The 24183-nt window shown below is 52.7% G+C and overlaps 1 protein-coding gene across 1 annotated transcript in view; it reads left to right on the plus strand.

The window, feature by feature from the left end:
- Positions 1-24183, plus strand: part of spega (striated muscle enriched protein kinase a) — a 462850-nt gene that overhangs the window by 158003 nt on the left and 280664 nt on the right. Inside the window, exons 2-3 of the mRNA XM_038790314.1 lie at positions 11753-11857; positions 15350-15755. Of these exons, the coding sequence (XP_038646242.1) occupies positions 11753-11857; positions 15350-15755 (511 nt within the window). The remainder of the gene's footprint in view (positions 1-11752; positions 11858-15349; positions 15756-24183) is intronic.

Below are 24183 nucleotides of genomic sequence, written 5' to 3' on the forward strand. Positions count from 1 at the left end.
CCTGGGAGCAGAACACCTCGGTCCTCAAACCTTTTCTTTTATTTTATTCCATCCCGGACATTTTATCCCAACCTGGGCTGGGAATGATGGTGAAAAGACGTGAACGCTGCCCAGGCGCCAAGCGTAAAAATTGTGCGGGCCACGTAAAATTAGGGGACACTGCATGATTGGTGGGCTTAATTGAGCTTTCAATTTTCGGTGGGCGTCCTTCCAACTCTCGGGCGTGCCCGCTGATTAAAATATGGCGCGAGGGCGTCATGGTGTCAGGACGTGCAATCGATGACTTCTCACGTAATTTCACACGGGTTCGGGTCATGTGCGCGCGCGCCCACGTTCCGTACAATTCTGGCCTTGGCATTTTACGTTGGCAGGGAAATGCAACCCGAAAAATCACATGGGAACCGGAGGAGGGGTTTTTTTTTGCACAGGAAAGATGTGTTCCCTATGTAAAGATATTAATACCGTACAGGACTATCTTGAATATTATGGAGTTGAAATCATGTTTGGAACCAACATTTCTTTTCCCCTCGACACTTTGGTATTCTGAGGGAACGTTTTGGGCCCTTTGCTGTCTGTGCCTTGAGAATGTCAAGAATAAATTATTTTCCGGCGAATATTGTAGCTCTTTTCTGTTGAAACTGACCTGCTTTCCCTATAGTCTGAACAGCGATTGTGGGTCAGGTAGCAGTGACTGTCACTAATGTTACCAAGCAGACCTATTTCACTTACTCTGCTATTTCAATGGTGGCATTAAATTGATTCGGATAAAAATTAAATTGTTTCTTGGCTCTGCTCTGATCTTCCATCCTTTGCCTTGATGCCAGCAGTTTCTCCGTGGGTGGCAAGTCAGCTGGTAGCCAGGAGTTGGTGTATGTGAGTCTCCGTTGGTGACATCCAAGCACAGAATCCTGACTGACAGTCCCAGTGCAGCGCTGAGGGAGTGCTGCCCTGTCAGAGGTGCGGGGTGACGCCAGACTGAAGCCCCGCCCGCCCTCTCAGGCGGGCGCGAATGATTCGAGGGCACTATTTGGACGGGGAGCAGGGGGAGTGCTCCCCCGGTGTCAGAGATAATATTCGGCCCTCCGTTCAACATCGCGAAAACAGACGTGTCTGGTCATCGTCACGTTGCTGTTTCTGCCATCTTGCGGCGCACAGCTTGGTTTCAGCGGCTCCCATATTGCAACAGCGACTACCCTTCGAGCATGTTTTATATTCTCCTGGGCACGGGATTAGTATCGGTCAATTGTGTAAAAATGCATGGATACAGAAAAATTCGGGACAATCATTGACCGCAAATCTGGATTAACTGGTTAACCACTCTTCAACAATTCAGTCTCTCCGGGGGGAGTGGGTGGGGGGGGGGGGAACGGATACAATGGGAGGCACATCGCTGAGGTGGCAATGTAGGCTGGCGGAGTGGGGAGGAGGGCTCTGTCTCACGGGCCGGCGATGGTGTGCTACTTTGTGAACTCTTGCTGTGCATGTCAGCGGCTGTGCCTGTCGCCTTGTTCTGCTTCTGTTATTCTGTGTGTGCTGTGTTAGTAACCGTTTTATAATATCTGCTTTTCTCTTGCTGCCCCCATGGAAGCGAAGTATTCCGCTCGTGCAGGAAACAAAGTTATGGTATGGAACCGCTTCTATCTCTTTGCTTTGTTCTGTTAAACTGACGGAAAGCTGAAAAGGGGGAGGCGGCCAGGGTGGGGGAGGGCGGGGTGCAGGGATGGCAAAGTGCAAACTCAAAACGGCACAAGTGGCCTTGGGGCGGAACTTCACGTGACAACCGACAACATCCACATACCCTTGGCTTCAGAGATGTTCAAACTCACGAAAGATATCAATGTATCAGCTTCTTTCCGTCATTTCCGCTTCCCCTTCACCTCACCTTTCCTTCATTACTCCCAAAGCGCCCACCTCTGCTTCAGGTGGTAGTGGGCTTCGGCCTCTTCCCAGAGCTGAGTCACCGAGTGCAGTACTGAGGGAGTGCTGCACTGTCAGAGGGTCAGTACTGAGGGAGTGCTGCACTGTCAGAGGGTCAGTACTGAGGGAGTGCTGCAGTGTCAGAGGGTCAGTACTGAGGGAGTGCTGCACTGTCAGAGGGTCAGTACTGAGGGAGTGCCGCACTGTCAGAGGGTCAGTACTGAGGGAGTGCTGCACTGTCAGAGGGTCAGTACTGAGGGAGTGCTGCGCTGTCAGAGGGTCAGTACTGAGGGAGTGCTGCACTGTCAGAGGGTCAGTACTGAGGGAGTGCAGCACTGTCAGAGGGTCAGTACTGAGGGAGTGCCGCACTGTCAGAGGGTCAGTACTGAGGGAGTGCTGCACTGTCAGAGGGTCAGTACTGAGGGAGAGCTGCACTGTCAGAGGGTCAGTACTGAGGGAGTGCTGCACTGTCAGAGGGTCAGTACTGAGGGAGTGCTGCACTGTCAGAGGGTCAGTACTGAGGGAGTGCTGCACTGTCAGAGGGTCAGTACTGAGGGAGTGCTGCACTGTCAGAGGGTCAGTACTGAGGGAGTGCCGCACTGTCAGAGGGTCAGTACTGAGGGAGTGCTGCACTGTCAGAGGGTCAGTACTGAGGGAGTGCTGCACTGTCAGAGGGTCAGTACTGAGGGAGCGCTGCACTGTCAGAGGGTCAGTACTGAGGGAGTGCTGCACTGTCAGAGGGTCAGTACTGAGGCAGTGCTGCACTGTCGGAGGGTCAGTACTGAGGGAGTGCCGCACTGTCAGAGGGTCAGCACTGAGGGAGTGCTGCACTGTCAGAGGGTCAGTACTGAGAGAGTGCTGCACTGTCAGAGGGTCAGTACTGAGGGAGTGCTGCACTGTCAGAGGGTCAGTACTGAGGGAGTGCTGCACTGTCAGAGGGTCAGTACTGAGGGAGTGCCGCACTGTCAGAGGGTCAGTACTGAGGGAGTGCTGCACTGTCAGAGCGTCAGTACTGAGGGAGTGCTGCACTGTCAGAGGGTCAGTGCTGAGGGAATGCTGCACTGTCAGAGGGTCAGTACTGAGGGAGTGCTGCACTGTCAGAGGGTCAGTACTGAGGGAGTGCTGCACTGTCAGAGGGTCAGTACTGAGTGAGTGCTGCACTGTCAGAGGGTCAGTACTGAGGGAGTGCTGCACTGTCAGAGGGTCATACTGAGGGAGTGCTGCACTGTCAGAGGGTCAGAACTGAGGGAGTGCTGCACTGTCAGAGGGTCAGTACTGAGGGAGTGCCGCACTGTCAGAGGGTCATACTGAGGGAGTGCTGCACTGTCAGAGGGTCAGTACTGAGGGAGTGCTGCACTGTCAGAGGGTCAGTACTGAGGGAGTGCCGCACTGTCAGAGGGTCAGTACTGAGGGAGTGCCGCACTGTCAGAGGGTCAGTACTGAGTGAGCGCCGCACTGTCAGAGGGTTAGTACTGAGGGAGTGCTGCACTGTCAGAGGGTCAGTACTGAGGGAGTGCCGCACTGTCAGAGGGTCAGTACTGAGTGAGCGCAGCACTGTCAGAGGGTCAGTACTGAGGGAGTGCCGCACTGTCAGAGGGTCAGTACTGAGGGAGTGCCGCACTGTCAGAGGGTCAGTACTGAGGGAGTGCTGCACTGTCAGAGGGTCAGTACTGAGGGAGTGCTGCACTGTCAGAGGGTCAGTACTGTGGGAGAGCTGCACTGTCAGTGGGTCAGTACTGAGGGAGTGCAGCACTGTCAGAGGGTCAGTACTGAGGGAGTGCTGCACTGTCAGAGGGTCAGTACTGAGGGAGTGCCGCACTGTCAGAGGGTCAGTACTGAGGGAGTGCTGCACTGTCAGAGGGTCAGTACTGAGGGAGTGCCGCACTGTCAGAGGGTCAGTACTGAGGGAGTGCTGCACTGTCAGAGGGTCAGTACTGAGGGAGTGCCGCACTGTCAGAGGGTCAGTACTGAGGGAGTGCTGCACTGTCAGAGGGTCAGTACTGAGGGAGTGCCGCACTGTCAGAGGGTCAGTACTGAGGGGAGTGCTGCACTGTCAGAGGGGTCAGTACTGAGGGAGTGCTGCACTGTCATAGGGTCAGTACTGAGGGAGTGCTGCACTGTCAGAGGGTCAGTACTGAGGGAGTGCTGCACTGTCAGAGGGTCAGTACTGAGGGAGTGCCCCACTGTCAGAGGCTCTGTCAGCACTGAGGGAGTGCTGCACTGTCAGAGGGTCAGTACTGAGGGTGTGCTGCACTGTTAGAGGGTCAGTAGTGAGGGTGTGCTACACTGTCAGAGGGTCAGTACTGATGGAGTGCTGCACTGTCAGAGGGTCATTACTGAGGGAGTGCCGCACTGTCAGAGGGTCAGTACTGAGGGTGTGCTGCACTGTCAGAGGGTCAGTACTGAGGGAGCACTGCACTGTCAGAGGGTCAGTACTGAGGGAGTGCCGCACTGTCAGAGGGTCAGTACTGAGGGAGTGCTGCACTGTCAGAGGGTCAGTACTGAGGGAGTGCTGCACTGTCAGAGGGTCAGTACTGAGGGAGTGCTGCACTGTCAGAGGGTCAGTACTGATGGAGTGCCGCACTGTCAGAGGGTCAGGAAACCAGATCACATCTACCTCTCAAAGTGTGTAGAAGGTCCCCTGAGTACTATTTTAATGAAGACCAAGGGGAGATATCGCATTTTTGGCCAATATTTATCCTTCGACCAACAGCACTGAAATAAACCGAATATAAACCGAACATCCTAATTATCTCACGTCTGGTGAACCCAGGTTCCTGGCACTGTGAAGCAGCAGTGCTTACCACTGTGCCACCATGGGCAGCACGGTTGCACAGTGGTTAGCATTGTGGCTTTACAGCTCCAGGGTCCCGGGTTCGATTCCCGGCTTGGGTCACTGTCTGTGCGGAGTCTGCACATTCTCCCCGTGTCTGCGTGGGTTTCCTCCGGGTGCTCCGGTTTCCTCCCACAGGCCCCGAAAGACGTGCTGTTAGGTGAATTGGACATTCTGAATTCTCCCTCTGTGACCCGAACAGGTGCCAGAATGTGGCGACTAGGGGCTTTTCACAGTAACTTCATTGCAGGGTTAATGTAAGCCTACTTGTGAATATAAAGATTATTATTAAAAATTAACCACTGTGCACCCTCTCCACCATTCAATACGATCATGGCTGATCTTTCGCACTAAACTTAATTTTCCCGCCCACTCCCCCTTTTCCTCAATTGCCTGAGACACAATCTGTCTATTCCAGCCTTATACACATTCAACAATGGACAAGCCACAACCCTCTGGGTGGACAATTCCGAAGATTCGCAGCGCATTGAGTGTAGGAATTTCTCCTCATCTCAGTCCTAAATGATTGGCCCTTTTATCCTGAGAGAATGTTTTATCTGTGATCATTTCTGTTTTAGATTCCCCGACCAGCGGAAAGAACCACTCCGCGTCCGCCCTGTCAAACCCCTTCAGGATTTTGTAGGTTTCAATGAGATCGCCTCTCATTCTTCTTAAACCCCAGAGAATTACAGACCTAACTTACTCCGCCTCTCGTAGGAGGACAACCCCCTCATCCCGAGCACCAATCGAGTGAACCTTCACTGGATACTCGTCTATCCTTCCTTAAATGTGGAGACCAAAACTGTGCACATTATTCCAGATGTGGCCTCGCCAAAACCCTGCACAACTGCAGCGATATTTCTTTATTCCTGTTCTCCAATCTCCTTGCAACGTTCCACTTGCCTTCCTGATTGCTTGCTGCACCTGCATGCTAACTTTCTGTGTTCCTTGTACGACTGCACCCAAGTCTGTCTGAACATCAATATTAACAGCTTTCGCACCTTTTACAAAACATCCTGCTTTTCTATTCTTACGACCAAAGTGAATAACGTTGCACTTCCCCCTATTCTACTCCATCTGTCACCTTGTTAGCCCTTTACGTAAACTGCTAATGTCTCTCAGCAGCTTCTGTGTGTCCTACTCACAGCTTACATTCCCACCTGTCTTTGTGTTGTCAGCAAACTTAGACACATTACTCAGGGTCTCTCTGCCTCGTCATTAATATAGATTGTAAATACTGTCGCGGAGACCCCAGCGCTGATCAACGTGGCACTGCGCTTGTTACAGCCAACTGAAAAATGTCCCATTTATCCCTGCCCTGTTTCCTGTACGTTAACCAATCCTCTATCCATGCTCCAACTCCACAATCCCTAATGCTGTGTACTTACATGTTGTGTGGCATGTAATCAAATACTTTCTGGAAATCTAGGTATACAGCATCTACTGGCTCCCCTTTATCTACCCTTCTAGTTGTGCCCTATAAAACTCGGATAAATGATTTTCCTTTCTTAACACCATTTTGACTTGTTTTAAGCACACTACACTTTTCAAACTGCATTGTTGAGACTTCCCTAATAGTAGATCCCAGAGCTTCCCTGGTTATGGTGTCAGGCTGACTGGACTGTAGTTGATGCGAAATCGATTCCAATACAGCGCTAAAACCTTCAGTTACTCTAGGGGGCGTTAGTGAGGGCCCTCGAGAAGGTGCAGAGGAGATTTACCAGAAGGGTCCCAGGGATGACGGATTTTAGCTTCGAGGTGAGGGGAACCTGGGAGATGTTCCCCTTGGAGTGAAGGAATTCGAGGAGGATTTGATCGAGGCAAACAGGATAATGACAGGTGGAGATAAGGAAGACAAAGAAAAATTCTTCCCACCAGCTGATGGTACAAGGATGAGGGGGCCACAGATTTGGGCGGGATTCTCCGACCCCCTCCCGCCGGCTGCCGAATTCCCCGGCGCCGGACATTTGGCGGGGGCGGGAATCGCACCGCGCCGGTCGGCGGCCGCTCACAGCGGCTCTCCCCCCCCCCCCCCCGGCGATTCTCCGGCCCGCGATGGGCCGAAGTCCTGCCCGTTGTATGCAGGTCCCTTACTGGCGGGACCTGGCGGTGCGGGCGGGCTCCGGGGTCCTTGGGGGGGGGGGGGGGAAGCGCGGGGCGATCTGGCCCCGGGAGGTGCCCCCACTGTGGCCTGGCCCGCGATCGGGGCCCACCGATCCGTGGGCGGGCCTGTGCCATGGGGGCACTCTATCCCTCCGCCGTATAAGCCTCCACGAAGGCCGGCTCGAAGGTGAACCCCCCCCCCCCCAGGATGTGCGGGGATGACGTCAGCAATGGACCCGCGCCGGCCGGCGGAGTCCCTTCGGCCCCGGTTGATGTGGCGCCAAAGGCTTCCCACTCCAGCGCCGGCCTAGCCCCTGAAGGTGCGGAGGATTCTGCACCTCGGGGGCAGCCCGACGCCGGAGTGGTTCCCGCACTCCACTGCGCCGTTTCTGCCCGCCTCGCAAGAGGTGCGGGGGGGGGGGGGAGAATGTGAGGAATATTGTCTTTACACAGTGAGTGGTAATGAGCTGCCCACGAGGAGGGGAGGAGGGGAGGGGGGGTGTTGGAAGTGAAGACCATCGACAATCTCAAAACGGAATTGGATGGGCACTTGTGGGAAATAAATCTGCCGGGTTCTGGGGGAGGAGCAGGGGGAATGGGACTGACGAGATTGCTCTACAAAGGGCTGGCATGGACTCGATGGGCTGAATGGCCTCCTTCTGTGATCTAATGACTCTGCGATTCACCTAAAGCTTTCCCCCCTCGGAGCTCGTTACAATGCAATCTCGCTCGGATTCACTCACCAGCTTTTTAAGGGGAATGAGTTCCAGATTTCCATCCTTTGTGAAGAGAAGTGTTTCCTGACATCACCCCTGAACATCCTGGCTCCAATTTTACTGTTTAGTCCAGGTGGAAATGTTGAACTCTCTCCCCCCCGGCGCCCCCCACCCCCCCCAAAAACAACGCTGGGGCTGCAGTGCAAATGAGATTTTCCAAACTGAGATTGACAGATTTTTGTCGAGTGAGGGTAGATGGTTAAGATACACACCAGCCGTAGATTAAATAGCGGAGCGGGTTCGAGGGGCTGAATGGCCATCTTTATGTTCCTATGACCTTCCCACCAAAGTGAATGGCTTCTCCCCATCAACCTCTTTCAACACCTCGACCAGATCCCTAATATTCTAAATTCAGCTGGTCTTTGCCACCCAATAATAATCTTTATTAGTGTCACAGGTAGGCTGACATTAACCCTGCAATGAAGTTACTGTGAAAAGCCCCTAGTCGCCACATTCCGGCGCCTGTTCGGGTACACAGAGGGAGAATTCAGAATGTCCAATTCACCTAACAGCACGTCTTTCGGGACTTGTGGGAGGAAACCGGAGCACCCGGAGGAAACCCACGCAGACACGGGGAGAACGTGCAGACTCCGCACAGACAGTGACCCAAGCCGGGGATCGAACCCGGTACCCTGGCGCTGTGAAGCAACAGTGCTAACCCACTATGCTACTGTGCCATGTATAACTCCCCGGAGAAGGAGGCTGACATTCCATTTGCATTTTGATTAATTTTTTTGCACCTGTCCAGGAGATTTTAGTGGCTATTCTTACCTGGAACCCTCAACCCTCAGCGCAGCCGCTGGCTTCCCGCCATTTAGAAATTAGGAATCGAAGAGAGCGCAGCATCTGGGGGAGCAGCAGGGTTAAGGAGAGAGCGCAGCATCTGGGGGAGCAGCAGGGTTAAGGAGAGACACATATTGAGGATTTCCTCACAAACTGCCCCGAGTTAGAGCTCCCAGAGAGAGGCCTCGAGTGAGGCATCGCTGCAGTTAATGGGGCCAGACGCTGACTGAGATGAAGCTGTTGAAATGTGGGACAGTCTGCAACGCGTGTACATCCTTCTCCGAGTTCGGACATTTCTTCTCTCACTCCCTGCCACCCTCTCCCTCAGACGGACTGATACCACCATCATTTCTATCACAGAAACATTGCTAAAATAACAAGAAATGACAGAAATAACTTTATGGCAACAAATAAACCAGCGGAGATCGAGAGACAGGGAGAAAGAAAAGATGGACAGAGAGAGAGCGAGGGAGTGCGCAAGAGAAAAGCAGACTGACGGAGACTCCGGGGGCAGGCTGGGAGTGGAAAAGGGATGAAAGGAAGGGGGAGAGGTAGAATAAGAGGTGAAAAGATTGATGGGGAAAGAGAGTGTGGTGATCGTATTGTAGTAACCATTCACCGCTGTACTACATTGTATCATTGTATCACGCTGTTGCCCATGTGGGCTCCACCTATGGACCATTGTACTGTACTACACGGAATGTATCATGTTGGTGCCCTTGTGGGCTCCGCCCCCTTGAGGGGAGGTATAAAGAGCAGCTGCCCTGTAGGCGGCTCTCACTTGCAGGGCAGTCGCAGGCAGGCACTGTTCTAGTCGATTAAAGCCACCGTTCACTTCAACTCTCTGTCTCGCGTGAATTGATGGTCGCATCAGAGATATAAGAACAGGAGGAAAGGTAGACAGAGGGAGATAGCATGCACGAGGGAAGGAGAGAGAGAGAGAGGGCAAGGAGAGACAGCAGGGAGGGTATGCAGAGAGGGGCAGGGATCATCAGACGGTGCGTCTGTGAATAAAATAACTCAAATACAGAGAGATAGAGAAGCCAAGGAGAGAAAGAAAGGGAGAGAAGGGTAGAGTGTGAGGGGAGAAAAGGAGAGGAACGGGGTGAAAATAAAATAAACGCCATTATGGAGCCATTTGCTTTTCAAAAGGAACTTGAATTTTTCATCAATCAGCTGTCTGGGAGTAGGAAGCTGTAAGCACGGATTTATATTGAGGGGAGAGAGAGCTCCATCAGGAGGCGGAATGACAGCCCAATCCAACATTCCGCCTTTTCCAAGCGGAATGAATTTGGAGTGATGGGTGGGGAGAATTCTTCAGCACCTAAACTCTTCCCATTGGAAAAGATCATTTCGCTGGGAGAAAGTTTCTGATTGTTTTTACCCCCGATGGGAGCCATGGGAAAGACATTCTCTCAGTTGATATTAGATAGGGGACGGGTTTAGGAGCCAGTGTGATGGGAGTTGGGCACCTGGAGGAAGGGTGTTGGTGGAGGGTGCAAGCCTCCTCTTGGGGTTGCAGTGGGGAGGGGAGGGTTCGCTTGCACGGGGCGGGGGTGGGGCTGCGCCAAAACACATGAGCAAACTTGTCAGGCAATTGGAAAATGAACTTCAAATGAAACGCAAATGGCTTATTGTCACGAGTAGGCTTCGATGAAGTTACCGTGAAACGCCCCTAGTCGCCACATTCCGGCGCCTGTCCGGGAATCGAACCGTGCTTCTGGCCTGCCTTGGTCTGCTTTCAAAGCCAGCGATTTAGCTCAGTGAGCTAAACCAGCCCCACTTCAATGTGTGTGAAGTGGAGCATTACCGCAGGAACATTATGGCGGTCACATCGTCCATGGGGAGACGGGGTCTCACTGAGGTACCGCTGTGGAAATAGTTAAAAGTAGTGACGCAGGTTGATGAGGCGACTGGGGAAAAGCAAACCAAGTTCATTTCCAAAAGGCAGGAGTGGAGATATTAGAAAGTTGTCTGAAACCTTGGTTAGGCCGCACCTGGAGCTACTGTGCACATATTCTGTAACGGACACAGGGACACGGGATCAGTGCAAAAAAAAGATTTACACGGATGATACACGGAAGAACACAAGAGATGAAGCAGGAGTAGGCCACCAAGCCCTTCCAGCCTGCTCCCCGCCGTTCAGTACGATCATGGCTGATCTATCCAACCTCAACTCCTTCCCTGTGTCATTTCCCCAGAGCCCTCCATTTCCCAATCTATCAAATATTTATCCGCCTCCACTTGATATACTTCCAATGATCCAGCCTCCGGAACAGAGAGTTCCAGAGATTCGCTACCCTCTTCGAGAAGAGATTTCTACGCACCCGTGTTTTAAATGGCCGGCCCTTTATTTTTGTAGCTCTGACCCCTTGTCCGAGACTCTCCCACCAATGGAAACAGCTCATCGTCGACCCTGTCAAGCCCCCTCTTGTCTGTTGGAATAAGGTGATCCCCTCCCCTTCTAAACGCCAAGGAATACAGACCCAGACTATTTGGCCTCGCTTGATAGGACAAACCAGACCTGAGAGCTTATAACGATCAGGAAAAACTGAAGAGGCCAGGGATCTTCACTCCAGCGAGAGAAGACGACCTGATGGAGGGCTTTAAAAAATTCTGGAGATGTTTGACAGACGCAGAGAAAGAAAATGTTTGAATTTAGAGGAGAGAGCCATCAATATTAAACATAAAACAGCCACTCGGAAATCCAGTCGAGAATTCAGGGGAAACCTCTTTCCCCAGAGGGTGGCGAGAATGTGGAACTCGCTCCCCCTGGAACTGGGTGTGGTAAATACATGGCTGCAGTTAAGGAGAAGCTGGAAACACAGGAGGTAGAGAGGGAGAGAATGATAACTGCCTGTACTCATTGGAGTTTAGAAGGATGAGAGGCGACCTTATTGAGACACGTCGGATTCTCAGGGGGCTTGACAGGGTCGATGCTGAGAGGTTGTTTCCCCCCTTGTGGGAGAGTCTCGGACCAGAGAGCATCATCTCAGAGTGAGGAGGGGGTCGCCCATTGAAGACAGAGATGAGGAGAAATTTCTTCCCTCAGAGGGCAGTGAATCTGTGGAATTCCTTACCGCAGACTCGCTGGGCCGAATGGCCCATTTCAGCTCCTATCGTCTTACAGATATGTTGATAGGATGAGATGAAGTAGGAGAGGAGGAGGCTCACCTGGAATGGGTCTGTTAGGCCAAAGGGCCTGTTTCTGTTTTGTTTCCTCCCCGCCGACTTGCTGCACCCCAAAGCAAAGGGGAGTCCATCATCTTGTCTTTGCCTCATGTTCTGTGCATCCCTCAATGGTTTTTCTCTCGTGCTGAAGTTTCTTATTTCGCTGCAGACTCGGAGGAATGTGGTGAAGAGGAGACGTTTGAAACACAGAAGGCGGAACCCTCAGAGGGATTTCAGGACCCTCAGCAAAGGGCTGTCCAGAGAGTGCCTGCGGGTAAGTGCGATGATTTACATCCGCCCGAACAAGTGAACGCAACTTAGATTCGGCCTGCATGCTAGCAGAGGGCAGCACAGTGGTTCGCACAGAGCACAGCTCCAGGGTCCCAGGTTCCATTCCCGGCTTGGGTCACTGTCTGTGCGGAGTCTGCACGTTCTCCCTGTGTGTGCGTGGGTTTCCTCCGGGTGCTCCGGTTTCCTCCCACAGCCCAAAGATGTGCAGGTTAGGTGGATTGGCCATGATAAATTGCCTTTGGTGTCCAAAAAAGGTTAGGTGGGTTTACTGGGTTACGGGGATAGGTTGGAGGCGTGGGCTTAAGTGGAGTGCTTTTCCGAGGGCCAGTGCAGACTTGATAGGCCGAATGGCCTCCTTCTGCACTGTAAACTCTATGATTCTGTGCTCTCCAGAGCCAGCCACCTCCGAGTACACAGATAGATAAAAATGACTCATACAATGTGTTGATTGTCTTCTTGAAAAACTCTGTTTCCCTATCTTAACTCACGCCAAGTTCCATTCACCTCTTGCCCCTGTGCTTCCTGACCAGTATTGACTTTTTTATAAATTTAGAGTACCAAATTAATTTTTTCCAATTAAGGGGCAATTTAGCGTGGCCAATCCACCTACCCTGCACATCTTTGGGTTGTGGGGGCGAAACCCACGCAAACACGGGGAGAATGTGCAAACTCCACACGGACAGTGACCCAGGGCCGGGATCGAACCAGGGACCTCGGCGCCGTGAGGCAGCAGTGCTAACCACTGCGTCACCGTGCTGCCCTCCTTAACCTGTATTCACCCTGAGAATTCTCGGCCGGATTCTCCGAAAATGGGACTATGTCCCCACCCAACGCCACAAAACGGGCGCGAATCACTCCAGACTTTTTTCAAAAAGTCCGGAGTGATTCTCCGACTTCAGGAGGGATAGCAGGGCCCTGGCGTGTGGTCGCCGGAGAATCGCGACCCGGCGTCGGAGCCAATTGCGGGTCTGTGACCCCCATTCTCTGCCCTCGCGCCCAGCCCCATTTCAGCACGGAGGCTCGGAGAATCCCGGCCCTCGTTCATGGTTTCAAATCCCGACGTGACCTTAACCCTCTCCATCTCTGTAATCTCCTCCAGTCCCACAACACGCTGAGAACTCTCGGCTTCTACCATTTCTTTTCTCAATGTAATTATTTCACGGGCGTCGCTGGGCTGGACCTGCATTTGTTGCCCATCCCTAATTGCCCCTTGAACTGAGTGTCTCAATCGGCCATTTCAGAGTCAGCCACATTGCTGTGGGTCTGGAGTCACGTGTAGGCCAGACCGGGTAAGGACGGCAGATTTCCCCTTCCCTAAGGGACATTAGTGACCCAGATGGGGTTTTATGACAATCGATGATAGTTTCAGGGTCACCATTACTGAGACTAGGTTTATATTGCAGATTTATTAATTGCATTTAAATGGGCTTGAACCCGTGTGCCCAGATCATTAACCATTACTGATCCAGTGGCAATACCACTATGCTACCGTTTTCTCCTCTTACACATCCCTAATTTCCATTTATAACAAACAAAATGCACAATGTCAACACGGAAAACGGACGTTACAAAATGCAAAACTGGAAAAACACAACCAGCCATGTAAAGCCCACGCAGGAGAGGAACTCCCTTTCCCCAACAGTGAGAACCAGCACACCCCCGCCCCCCCTCACCCCATTAACAGCTGACGGTGATTCATTCTTCAAAGTGAGAAATGAATGGCTGCACCTCCGCTAGAACCCCTCGACCCACCCCCCTGACCGTGTACTCGACCTTCTCCAGACGTAAACATTCCAAGAGGTCACCCAACCAGAACGAGGCACTGGACGGGGCAGCCAATTTCCATCGCAGCAGAACTTGCCTCCGGGCTATCAGCGAGGGAAAGGCGAGAACATCGGCCTTCACCCCCCCCCCCCCGGTCCGCAATCCCGGAGAATCCGAGACCCTGAAAATGGCCACCAATGGACAAGGCTCCAGATCCACGCTGAGAATCACTGACACGGTGAATTAGACTAAATTGTGCCCAGGGGATCAGGGAGTTGACCCTGTGAAGGGCCTCATACCGCACGTCCCCATCTAAAACAGGTCCCAGTTCTCCCTCCCATTTTGCCCGTACCTCGTCTCGCCGCCTCTGTTGACGGGATTTACCCACAGCTGCTGGAAACCCACCCCCCCCCCCCCCATCAGACCCTGCCAGTGATAGGATCAACAAGGAGGGCTGCGGAGCCAAGGGGAATGTGGGAAAAGCCTTTCGAACAAAATCATGGAACAAGTTCGCCCCGGGGAGTTGAAACCTCATCGATAATACCTCCAAATGAGCAACCCCGCCCTCCACAAACAGATCCCTAAAACTCCCAAGGATCTTCACTCCCATGGCTAAACATCGCGTATTAAAACCGATGGAGCAGATAGGTGGATGTCACAGAGAGGGGCCCATAATAAACTGCCGTCATATTGTAAGAGTGGGCACCAGGGTGGGAATATACTCCCATCCCGAGAGTATGAGCCAGACCAACGTCTCTTTGGTGAGGCCTCAATGTTTACACAGTCCGTACACAGGCATCCTTTAGATCCGACTCCACAGTAACCACTGGAGTTTATTGTTTCTAAATTCTGGGGGCGGGGTGGGTGTTGCTGGCAGCATTGAAATTTCTCGCACGTCCCTCATTTCTGAGGGGTGTGGGATGATGGCGAGTCATTTTCCCTGATCCGCTGGAATGCTTTGCAGTGGTTTTAATGTCATTGACTGGTTCACGAGACCACCTGAGAAACACCATTAAAACTCAACTGCTCCTCTCTATCCCCCCCCCCCCCCCCCTTACCTTGCCTGCTGCGGCTGCGTGGGTAGAGTTATAGCCTCTGAGCCAGGAGGTTGCGGGTTCGTGTCCCACTCCAGCGCTGAGCGTACAATCCAGGCTTCTCCTGGTGCTGTGCGGAGGCATTCCTCTCTGTCAGAGCAATATTTATCGTTCAATCAACATGACAAAGATGGGTTATCTAGTTATTATCTCATCACTGGCTGTGGGATCTTGCTGTGTGTAAATTTAAAATTTTTTTTAGAGTACCCAATTCACTTTTTCCAATTAAGGGGCAATTTAGCGCGGCCAATCCACCTAACCTGCACATCTTTGGGAGGTGGGGGCGAAACGCACGCAGACACGGGGAGAATGTGCAAACTCCACACGGACCCAGAGCCGGGATCGAACCTGGGACCTCAGCGCTGTGAGGCAGTAGTGCTAACCCACCGTGCTGCGTCTGCGGTGCGTCAATTGACTGCCACAGTCGCAGTCCCCACATTACAGCAGGAAGTGTGTAAAGCACTTTGGGAAGACCCCGGTTTGAGAACGGCACAGTGGGAATACCGCTCTCCAGAATAGCCTAACGCCCTAACCCAGGGAGGGAGTCAGAAACGGACGTCACTAACTCTTTCTTCCCCATCCCCCCCCCCAACCCTTTCTTTTGTCTACTTCCTAAGAAGGTGAATTTGAGAGTTTCACGGACACGAGTCCAGAGAGTACCCCCTCGTCGCTGCGGACTGCTCCCGATCACCTGGCACCCTCGGAAGACCCGGGAGCAGACCGATCCTCAGAGGAGAGTCGGAGCGTGCCGGGAGCAGGGGGAGGAGGAGGACCAGCAGAGGAGGAAGAACAGAGCACCAGCCTGGCCCAGGACAGCCCACCATCGGAGGTCGCCAGGCAAGCAGATGCGCTGCAACCAACCAATGCTCGGATCAGGCACCTGGGGGTGGAGCCGCTAATCCGGGCGTCTCGTTCTAATCTGGCGTATAGTAGCTGGGGGTCAGAAGACAGCCTGTCTGTTGCTAGTGATGCGTACGGGAGCATGTTCAGCCTGTATAGAGGGAAAGCCATGTCGATACCTGCGTAAGTACAATGCTCCTTATGGAGACAACTCCCTGCCCGCTCGCACCCTTCAAACATCTTCATCATGAAGACCACCTTTTTACTTTGGGGGAATGATTTCCATTTTTAGCCAGTTTTCCATTCTATCTCCCTCCCTCCAAGCACCCTCCCTTCCACCCTCCCTTCCTCCACCCTCCCTCTCTACCTCCACCCTCCCCTCCTCCCTCCCTCTCCACCTCCCTCCACCCTCCCTTCTCCCCTCCCTCCCTCCCTACCTCCCTCTCTACCTCTCACCACCTCCCTCGCTACCTCCACCCTCCCTCCCTTCCTCCCTCCCTCTCCACCCTCCATCCTCCCTACCTCCACCCTCCCTCGCTACCTCCACCCTCCCTCCCTTCTTTCCTCTCTCCCTCTCGCCACCCTCCCTTCCACCCTCTCCACCTCCCACCATCCTCCCTCCTTCCCTCTCTCCCTTCCTCCCTCCACCCTCCCTCCCTCTCTACCTCCCACCCCTCCCTCTCTACCTCCACCCTCCCTTCCTTTCTACCTCCCACCCCCTCCCTCTCTACCTCCACCCTCCCTTCCTCTCTACCTCCCACCACCTCCCCCGCTACCTCCACCCTCCCTCCCTTCCTCCCTCCCTCTCCACCCTCCACCCTCCCTCCCTCTCTACCTCCACCCTCCCTCTCTACCTCCATGCTCCCTCTCTCCCTCCACGCTCCCTCCCTCTCTCCCTTCACCTTCCGTTCTCCCCTCCCTCTCTCCCTCCATCCCTCCCCCCTCCACCACTCTCTACCTCCCTCGCTACCTCCACCCTCCCTCCCTTCTTCCCTCTCTCCATCCCGCCACCCTCCCTTCCACCCTCTCCACCTCCCACCATCCTCCCTCCTTCCCTCTCTCCCTTCCTCCCTCCACCCTCCCTCCCTCTCTGCCTCCCTCCACCCTCCCTCGCTACCTCCCTTCCTTCCTCCTTCTCTACCTCCCTCCACCCTTCTTTCATCCTACTTTCCCTCCCTCCATCTCTCAACCCTCACTTCATCCCCCACTCCCTCCCTCCATCCTTCCTTCCTCTATCCCTCTCTACCTCCCTCTTTACCTCCCTCCACCCTCCCATCTTCCCACTCTCGTTCCATCCATCCTGCCACCCTGCCTTCCTCCCTCCCACTCTCCCTCCCTCCACCCATCTTTCTCTTTCACTGTCATTTCCTGCAGATTATTTTTTGCATAGTTTTCTTACCCCTAAATGTTGAGAGCATTAACTGTGTGAGGAACTCAATTTCATGATCACAAATTGGTGCCCCATAGTAACAGCCTGGATTTTTAATATTCGTTCTTGGGATGTGGGCTTTGGTGGCTGGGTCCACATTTCATATTGCCCATTGCTTGGGAAGGTGGGGGTGAGCTGCCTTCTTGATCTGCTGCAGTCCATGTGGTGTAGGTACACCCACTGTGCTGTTAGGGAGGGAGTTCCAGGACGTTGCCCCAGCGACAGTGAAGGAACGGCCGATATATTTCCAAGTATATATTGCAGGGGCTGGTTTAGCACACTGGGTTAAATCGCTGGCTTTTAAACCAGACCAAGACAGGCCAACAGCACGGTTCAATTCCCATAACAGCCTCCCCGAACAGGCGCCGGAATGTGGCGACTAGGGGCTTTTCACAGTAACTTCATTGAAGCCTACTCGTGACAATCAGCAATTTTCATTTCATTTCATTTTCAAGTCAGGGTGGTGGGTGACTTGGGAGGAGAACCTCCAGGTGGTGGGGTTCCCAGGTATCTGCTGCTCTTGTCCTAGGTGGTAGTGGCCGTGGGTTTGGAAGGTGCTAATGAAGGAGTTGTGCAGGGCAGCTTGGTAGCACAGCGGTTAGCACTGTGGCTTCACAGCGCCAGGGTCCCAGGTTCGATTCCCCGCTGGGTCACTGTCCGTGCGGAGTCTGTACGTTCTCCCCGTGTCTGCGTGGGTTTCCTCCGGGTGCTCCGGTTTCCTCCCACAATCCAAAGACGTGCAGGTTAGGTGGTTTGGCCATGCTAAATTGCCCTTAGTGTCCAAAAAAGGTTAGGAGGGGTTATTTGGTTACGGGGATAGGGTGAGGGTTTAAGTGGGTCGGTACAGACTCGATGGGCCAAGTGGCCTCCTTCTGCACTGTATGCTCTATGTTCTGGGGGACAGAAAGCTGAGCATGAGACTACTGCATCGGTCTTGCTGGAAAAATTAAAGTTCCTGGGATTGCAGAGAAAATGGCAACGTGAATATAAAATTGGGCGAGGATCAGGACAGAGAGAGTGGAACTGAAACAGTTTGTTTCTGAGACTGGGGAGGTTTACCCACATATTCACCGGAGTTCAGTCAGAGGCTCAGAGCTCCTCTGGGTTTAGAGACCTTCTCCGCTCCCGGGTAAAATCGGGAGGGCCGTCGTGAACTCGGCTGAGTTTCACGACGGCCTCGGAGGCCGCTCCTCGCCCCCTATTCTCCCCTCCCGGCGGGGCTAGGAGCGGCGCTCCGTAACTCTCGGCCGCGGGGGCGTCGCACCAAGAATGACGCGGCCGGCGCGCCTAATGACGTCAGGCGCGCATGCGCAGGTTGGCCGGCTCCAACCCGCACATGAGCACTGATGTCATTACGCTGACGGCACGAACCCACGCATACGCGGTGGCCGTCTTTCCCCTCAGCCGCCCCGCAAGACATGGCGGCTTGATCTTGCGGGGCGGCGGAGGGGAAATAGTGCGTCCGATTTGGACGCCGGCCCGACAATCGGTGGGCACCGATCGCGGGTCTGTCCCCCTCCCGAGCACAGTCGTGGCTAGGCCACCTACAAGCCCCAAACAGGCTTCTCACTCCCGTTTCACGACGGCAGCGACCAGGTGTGTCTGCCGCCGTCGTGAAACGCCTGCGAATGGCAGGCCACTCGGCCCATCCGGGTCGGAAAATCGCCGTTCGCCGTGAAAAGCGGAGAGCGGCGATTCTGCCCATGCTGAGAAAGGTGAAGAATGAGGAGGAACAATTTAACCTAAACAGTAGAATTTTAAAGAGGGTGCAGGAACAGAGGAGCCTGCTGTTGCCTCAGAATCTTTACAGCACAAGGAAGCCATTCGGCTCATCGAGGCCTGTACTGACTCTCTGAAAGAGCGTTCTGCCTAATCCCATTCCGCTATCTTATCCCCGTAACCTCAGACCATCAGACATGGGAGCAGAAGTAGGCCACTCGGCCCATCGAGCCTGCTCCGCCATTCAATCACGGCTGATACTATTCTCATCCCCATTCTCCTGCCTGAGAAACATTGAAACTAGGTGCAGGGAGGAGGCCATTCAGCCCCTTCGAGCCTGCACCATTCAATGTGATCACGGCTGATCATGCAAATTCAAAGGAAGGAGAAACTATCTCCACGGAGGGATGGTCAGTAGCTGGCCAAAGGAAAACAGATTGAAGACAGTTCTTAAAAAGATCCAGACGCGATGTGAGGAAATAGTTTTACTCAGCGATGCTGTGGGAGGAGATGCCCGAAAGGGCGGTGGAAGCAGATTCTATCGGAACTTTTAAAAGGGAATTGGAGAAATACGTGAGGGGAAATAATTGCTGGGCTCTGGAGAAAGTGCAGGGGCAGTGAATTTAATTTGATAGCTCTTTCACAGAGCTAGCACAGGCAGGACTGGCTGAATGGCCTCCGTTCTGTGTCACTCTACGATTTTATTCTATGGAAGGGGGTGGAGGGCGAGACTATAAGCACAGATTCGAGCGCATGTGAATTCGATTGATGTGAAGAAATTGAGTGCTTTAGCGGTTAATGATCCTTTGTCCCAGACTTTCTCTTTTCACCTTTTGATTTCTCCGTTTACTCCACCGAGCATCACAGGCCTTCCAAACCCAGCTCCTGCATGCCCTCACTAACCTCGTCTTGTCTTGTGTGTGTGTGTGTGTGTCTAAGTGACAGGTTTTAAACTGGGCGTTTTTCACTGATGATGTCCACAGCCACATATTGTATATTTGATATCTCGGATGGATGCAGAAATAACACTCGTTTCCATGTGTGCAACTTTTGTTTCCTCAATGCTCTATAATATCTGCTCCATGCTGCAACCCTGTCTTCCAGCTCCTTGGACAGCTTTGTTTACTTTTCTCCGAGTCCACACCCAGGGTTGATTAATCAGGTGCAGTGAGCGTTGAATGTAAATAGGCTCAAGTAGTCAAACACAGAACGATTGAGCACTGCACCAAACCGAACGGGATGCAACCCAGATCATCGCTGAGCCCCGAACTGAGCCACGTGCATGCCTCTGTTTTCCACTAGCATGGACTCGGTTGGCCAAATGGCCTCCTGCCGCTTGCCATTGCTGGTCACTATTAGCGGCGACTGTGGTTCAGTGGCCACCCTGTCTCGGAGTCAACTTCAACTCCCACTGCACACTCGAGGGCGTAAACCAGGCCAACACACACCCAGAGGACACCAGTGCCTTACTGAGGGAGTGCTACCCTGTGGGAGGTCTCATCTTTCAGATGGGATGCTTTGATGCCTGCACAGATCCTGCAAGGTGTGCACTGCGATCGGGGTCACTCTATCAGTGCAATGCAGGGGAGTTCTCTCCACATCCTGGTCAACATCTATCCCTCAACCAACGTCGCTTAAAAACAGTGAGATAGAATCTCTACAGAATTCAGGGAACCTCTCCAGTGCAGAAGGAGGTCGTTCGGCCCATCAAGTCTGCACCCTCCCTCTGAAAGAGCACCCTACCTAGGCCCACTCCCCCGCTCTATCCCCGTAGCCCCACCTAACTCTACAGCGCTGGATACGAAGGGACAATTTTATCATGGCCAAATCTGGAGGAAACCCACGCAGACATGGGGAGAACGTGAAAACGCCACACGGCCAGTCACCCAAGGTCGGAATCGAACCCGGGTCCCTGGCACTGTCGGGCAGCAGTGCTAACCACTGTGCCGCCATGCCGGCCGTGATCGCGCCGATTCAAACTTTACCGCGTAGGCTGGGGTCTGAAACAAAACCAGAAATTGGCTGGAAAATCTCAGCAGGTCTGACAGCTGGGAAACGGAGATGATGTTTTGACACGTATCACTAAAAATAGATGATCTCGTCATCGTCACTCTGCCGTGTGTGGGATCTTGCCCTGCGCAAATTGGCTGCTGTGTTTCCTCCATTACAACATTGACTGCACACCAAATTAAATGGAAAGCACTGTAACTTTGTCACTCACTTCTGAAAGACCCAAGCAAAGGCTAGTATCAGTATTGGGGGCCCAATCAAACCCTTGCTGCTTTGGGCATTGCTGTTCCTCCAGCAGAGGTCATTTAGATATCACTGGCCGGAGTATTTGAAGGGTGTTTGCATATAGGTAGTCAGACCATAAGGCAAGAAGACGTAGGAGTCGAAGTGGGCCATTCGGCCCATCGAGTCTGCTTCCGCCATTCAATGAGATGATGAACAAAGAACAAAGAAAAGTACAGTACAGGAACAGGCCCTTCGGCCCTCCAAGCCTGTGCCGACCATGCTGCCCGTCTCAAACAAAATCTTCCACACTTCCTGGGTCCGTATCCCTCTATTCCCGTCCTATTCATGTATTTGTCAAGATGCCCCTTAAATGTCACTATCGTCCCTGCTTCCACCACCTCCTCCGGCAGTGAGTTCCAGGCACCCACTACCCTCTGTGTAAAAAAACTTGCCTCGTACATCTCCTCTAAACCTTGCCCCTCGCACCTTAAACCTATGCCCCCTAGTAATTGACCCCTCTACGCTGGGAAAAATCCTCTGACTATCCACTCTGTCTATGCCCCTCATAATTTTGTAGACCTCTATCAGTTCGCCCCTCAACCTCCGTCGTTCCAGTGAGAACAAACCGAGTTTATTCAACCGCTCCTCATAGCTAATGCCCTCCATACCAGGCAACATCCTGGTAAATCTCTTCTGCACCCTCTCTAAAGCCTCCACATCCTTCTGGTAGTGTGGCGACCAGAATTGAACACTATACTCCAAGTGTGGCCTAACTAAGTTCTATACAGCTGCAACATGACTTGCCAATTCTTATACTCAAATCCCCCGGCCAATGAAGGCAAGCATGCCGTATGCCTTCTTGACTACCTTCTCCACCTGTGTTGCCCCTTTCAGTGACCTGTGGGACCTGTACACCTAGATCTCTCTGAATTTCAATACTCTTGAGGGTTCTACCATTCACTGCATATTCCCTACCTGCATTAGACCTTCCAAAATGCATTACCTCACATTTGTCCAGATTAAACTCCATCTGCCATCTCTCTGCCCAAGTCTCCAAAAGATCTAAATCCTGCTGTATCCTCTGACAGTCCTCATCGCTATCCGCAATTTCACCAACCTTTGTGTCGTCTGCAAACTTACTAATCAGATCAGTTACATCTTCCTCCAAATCATTGATATATACTACGAACAGCAAAGGTCCCAGCACTGATCCCTGCGGAACACCACTAGTCACAGCCCTCCAATCAGAAAAGCACCCTTCCATTGCTACTCTCTGCCTTCTATGACCTAGCCAGTTCTGTATCCACCTTGCCAGTACCCCTGATACCGTGTGACTTCACCTTTTGTACCAGTCTACCATGAGGGACCTTGTCAAAGGCCTTACTGAAGTCCATATAGACAACATCCACTGCTCGACCTGCATCAATCATCTTTGTGACCTCCTCGAAAAACTCATCAAGTTAGTGAGACACGACCTCCCCTTCACAAAACCATGCTGCCTCTCACTAATACATCCATTTGCTTCCAAATGGGAGTAGATCCTGTCTCGAAGAATTCTCTCCAGTAATTTCCCTACCACTGACGTAAGTCCCACCGGCCTGTAGTTCCCTGGATTATCCTTGCTAACCTTCTTAAACAAAGGAACAACATTGGCTATTCTCCAGTCCTCCGGGACGTCACCTGAAGACAGTGAGGATCCAAAGATTTCTGTCAAGGCCTCAGCAATTTCCTCTCTAGCCTCCTTCAGTATTCTGGGGTAGATCCCATCAGGCTTATCTACCTTAATATTTTTCAAGAAGCGCAACACCTCGTCTGTTTGGATCTCAATGTGACCCAGGCTATCTACACACCCTTCACCAGACTCAACATCCACCAATTCCTTCTCTTTGGTGAATACTGATGATGCAAAGTATTCATTTAGTACCTCGCCCATTTCCTCTGGCTCCACACATAGATTCCCTACCCTATCCTTCAGTGGGCCAACCCTTTCCCTGGCTACCCTCTTGCTTTTTATGTACGTGTAGAAAGCCTTGGGATTTTACTTAACCCTATTTGCCAATGACTTTTCGTGACCCCTTCTAGCTCTCCTGACTCCTTGCTTAAGTTCCTTCCTACGTTCCTTATATTCCACACAGGCTTCGTCTGTTCCCAGCCTTCCAGCCCTGACAAATGCCTCCTTTTTCTTTTTGATGAGTCCTACAATATCTCTCGTTATCCAAGGTTCCCGAAATTTGCCGTATTTATCCTTCTTCCTCACAGGAACCCGTCCTTCTTATACAGGTCACACCAACCCTGGAAGAGCTCCCAGTGGTCCAGATAACGGAAACCCTCCCTCCTACACCAGCTGTTTAGCCACGTGTTTAGCTGCTCTATCTTCCCATTTCTAGCCTCACTGGCACGTGGCACAGGGAGTAATCCCGAGATTACAACCCTAGAGGTCCTGTCTTTTAACTTTCTGCCTAGCTCCCTGAACCCCTGCTGCAGGACCTCATGCCCATTCCTGCCTATGTCATTAGTACCAATATGTACAACAACCTCTGCCTGTTTGCCCTCCCCCTTCAGGATGCCCGCTACCCGTTCGGAGACATCCTGGATCCTGGCACCTGTAGGGCAACATACCATCCTGGAGTCTCTTTCATGTCCACAGAAGCACCTATCTGTGCCCCTGACTATAGAGTCCCCTGTGATTATTGCTCTTCTGCGCTTTGACCCTCCCTGCTGAACATCAGAGCCGGCCATGGTGCCACTGCTCTGGCTGCAGCAGTTTTCCCCTGATAGGCTATCCCCCCGACAGTATCCAAAGGGGTTCGAGAGGGGGAAAACCACAGGGATTCCTGCACTGACCGCCTGCCCCTTCTGGTGGTCGCCCATTTCTCTGCCTGCACCTTGGGTGTGACCACATTTATATAACTGCTATCTATGACACTTTCCGCTACCTGCATGCTCCTAAGTGCATCCAACTGCTGCTCCAACCGAACCATGCGGTCTGTGAGGGGCTCCAGTTGGGGGCACTTTCTGCAGATGAAGCCATCCAGGATGCTGGAAGCCTCCCGGACCTGCCACATCTCACAGTCAGAGCACTGCACCCCTCTCATTGACATTGCGTCAATTAATTAAATTAATTAAATTTAAAATTACTGTTAACTACGTGGGGCGGTTTTCTTCCCTACCCGGCGGGGCGGGGGTCCCAGCGTAGCGGGGTGGCACCAACCACTCAGGCGTCGAGCC

The sequence above is a fragment of the Scyliorhinus canicula genome, chromosome 2, assembly GCF_902713615.1.
Source record: "Scyliorhinus canicula chromosome 2, sScyCan1.1, whole genome shotgun sequence".
In the NCBI taxonomy this organism is placed as follows: domain Eukaryota; kingdom Metazoa; phylum Chordata; class Chondrichthyes; order Carcharhiniformes; family Scyliorhinidae; genus Scyliorhinus; species Scyliorhinus canicula.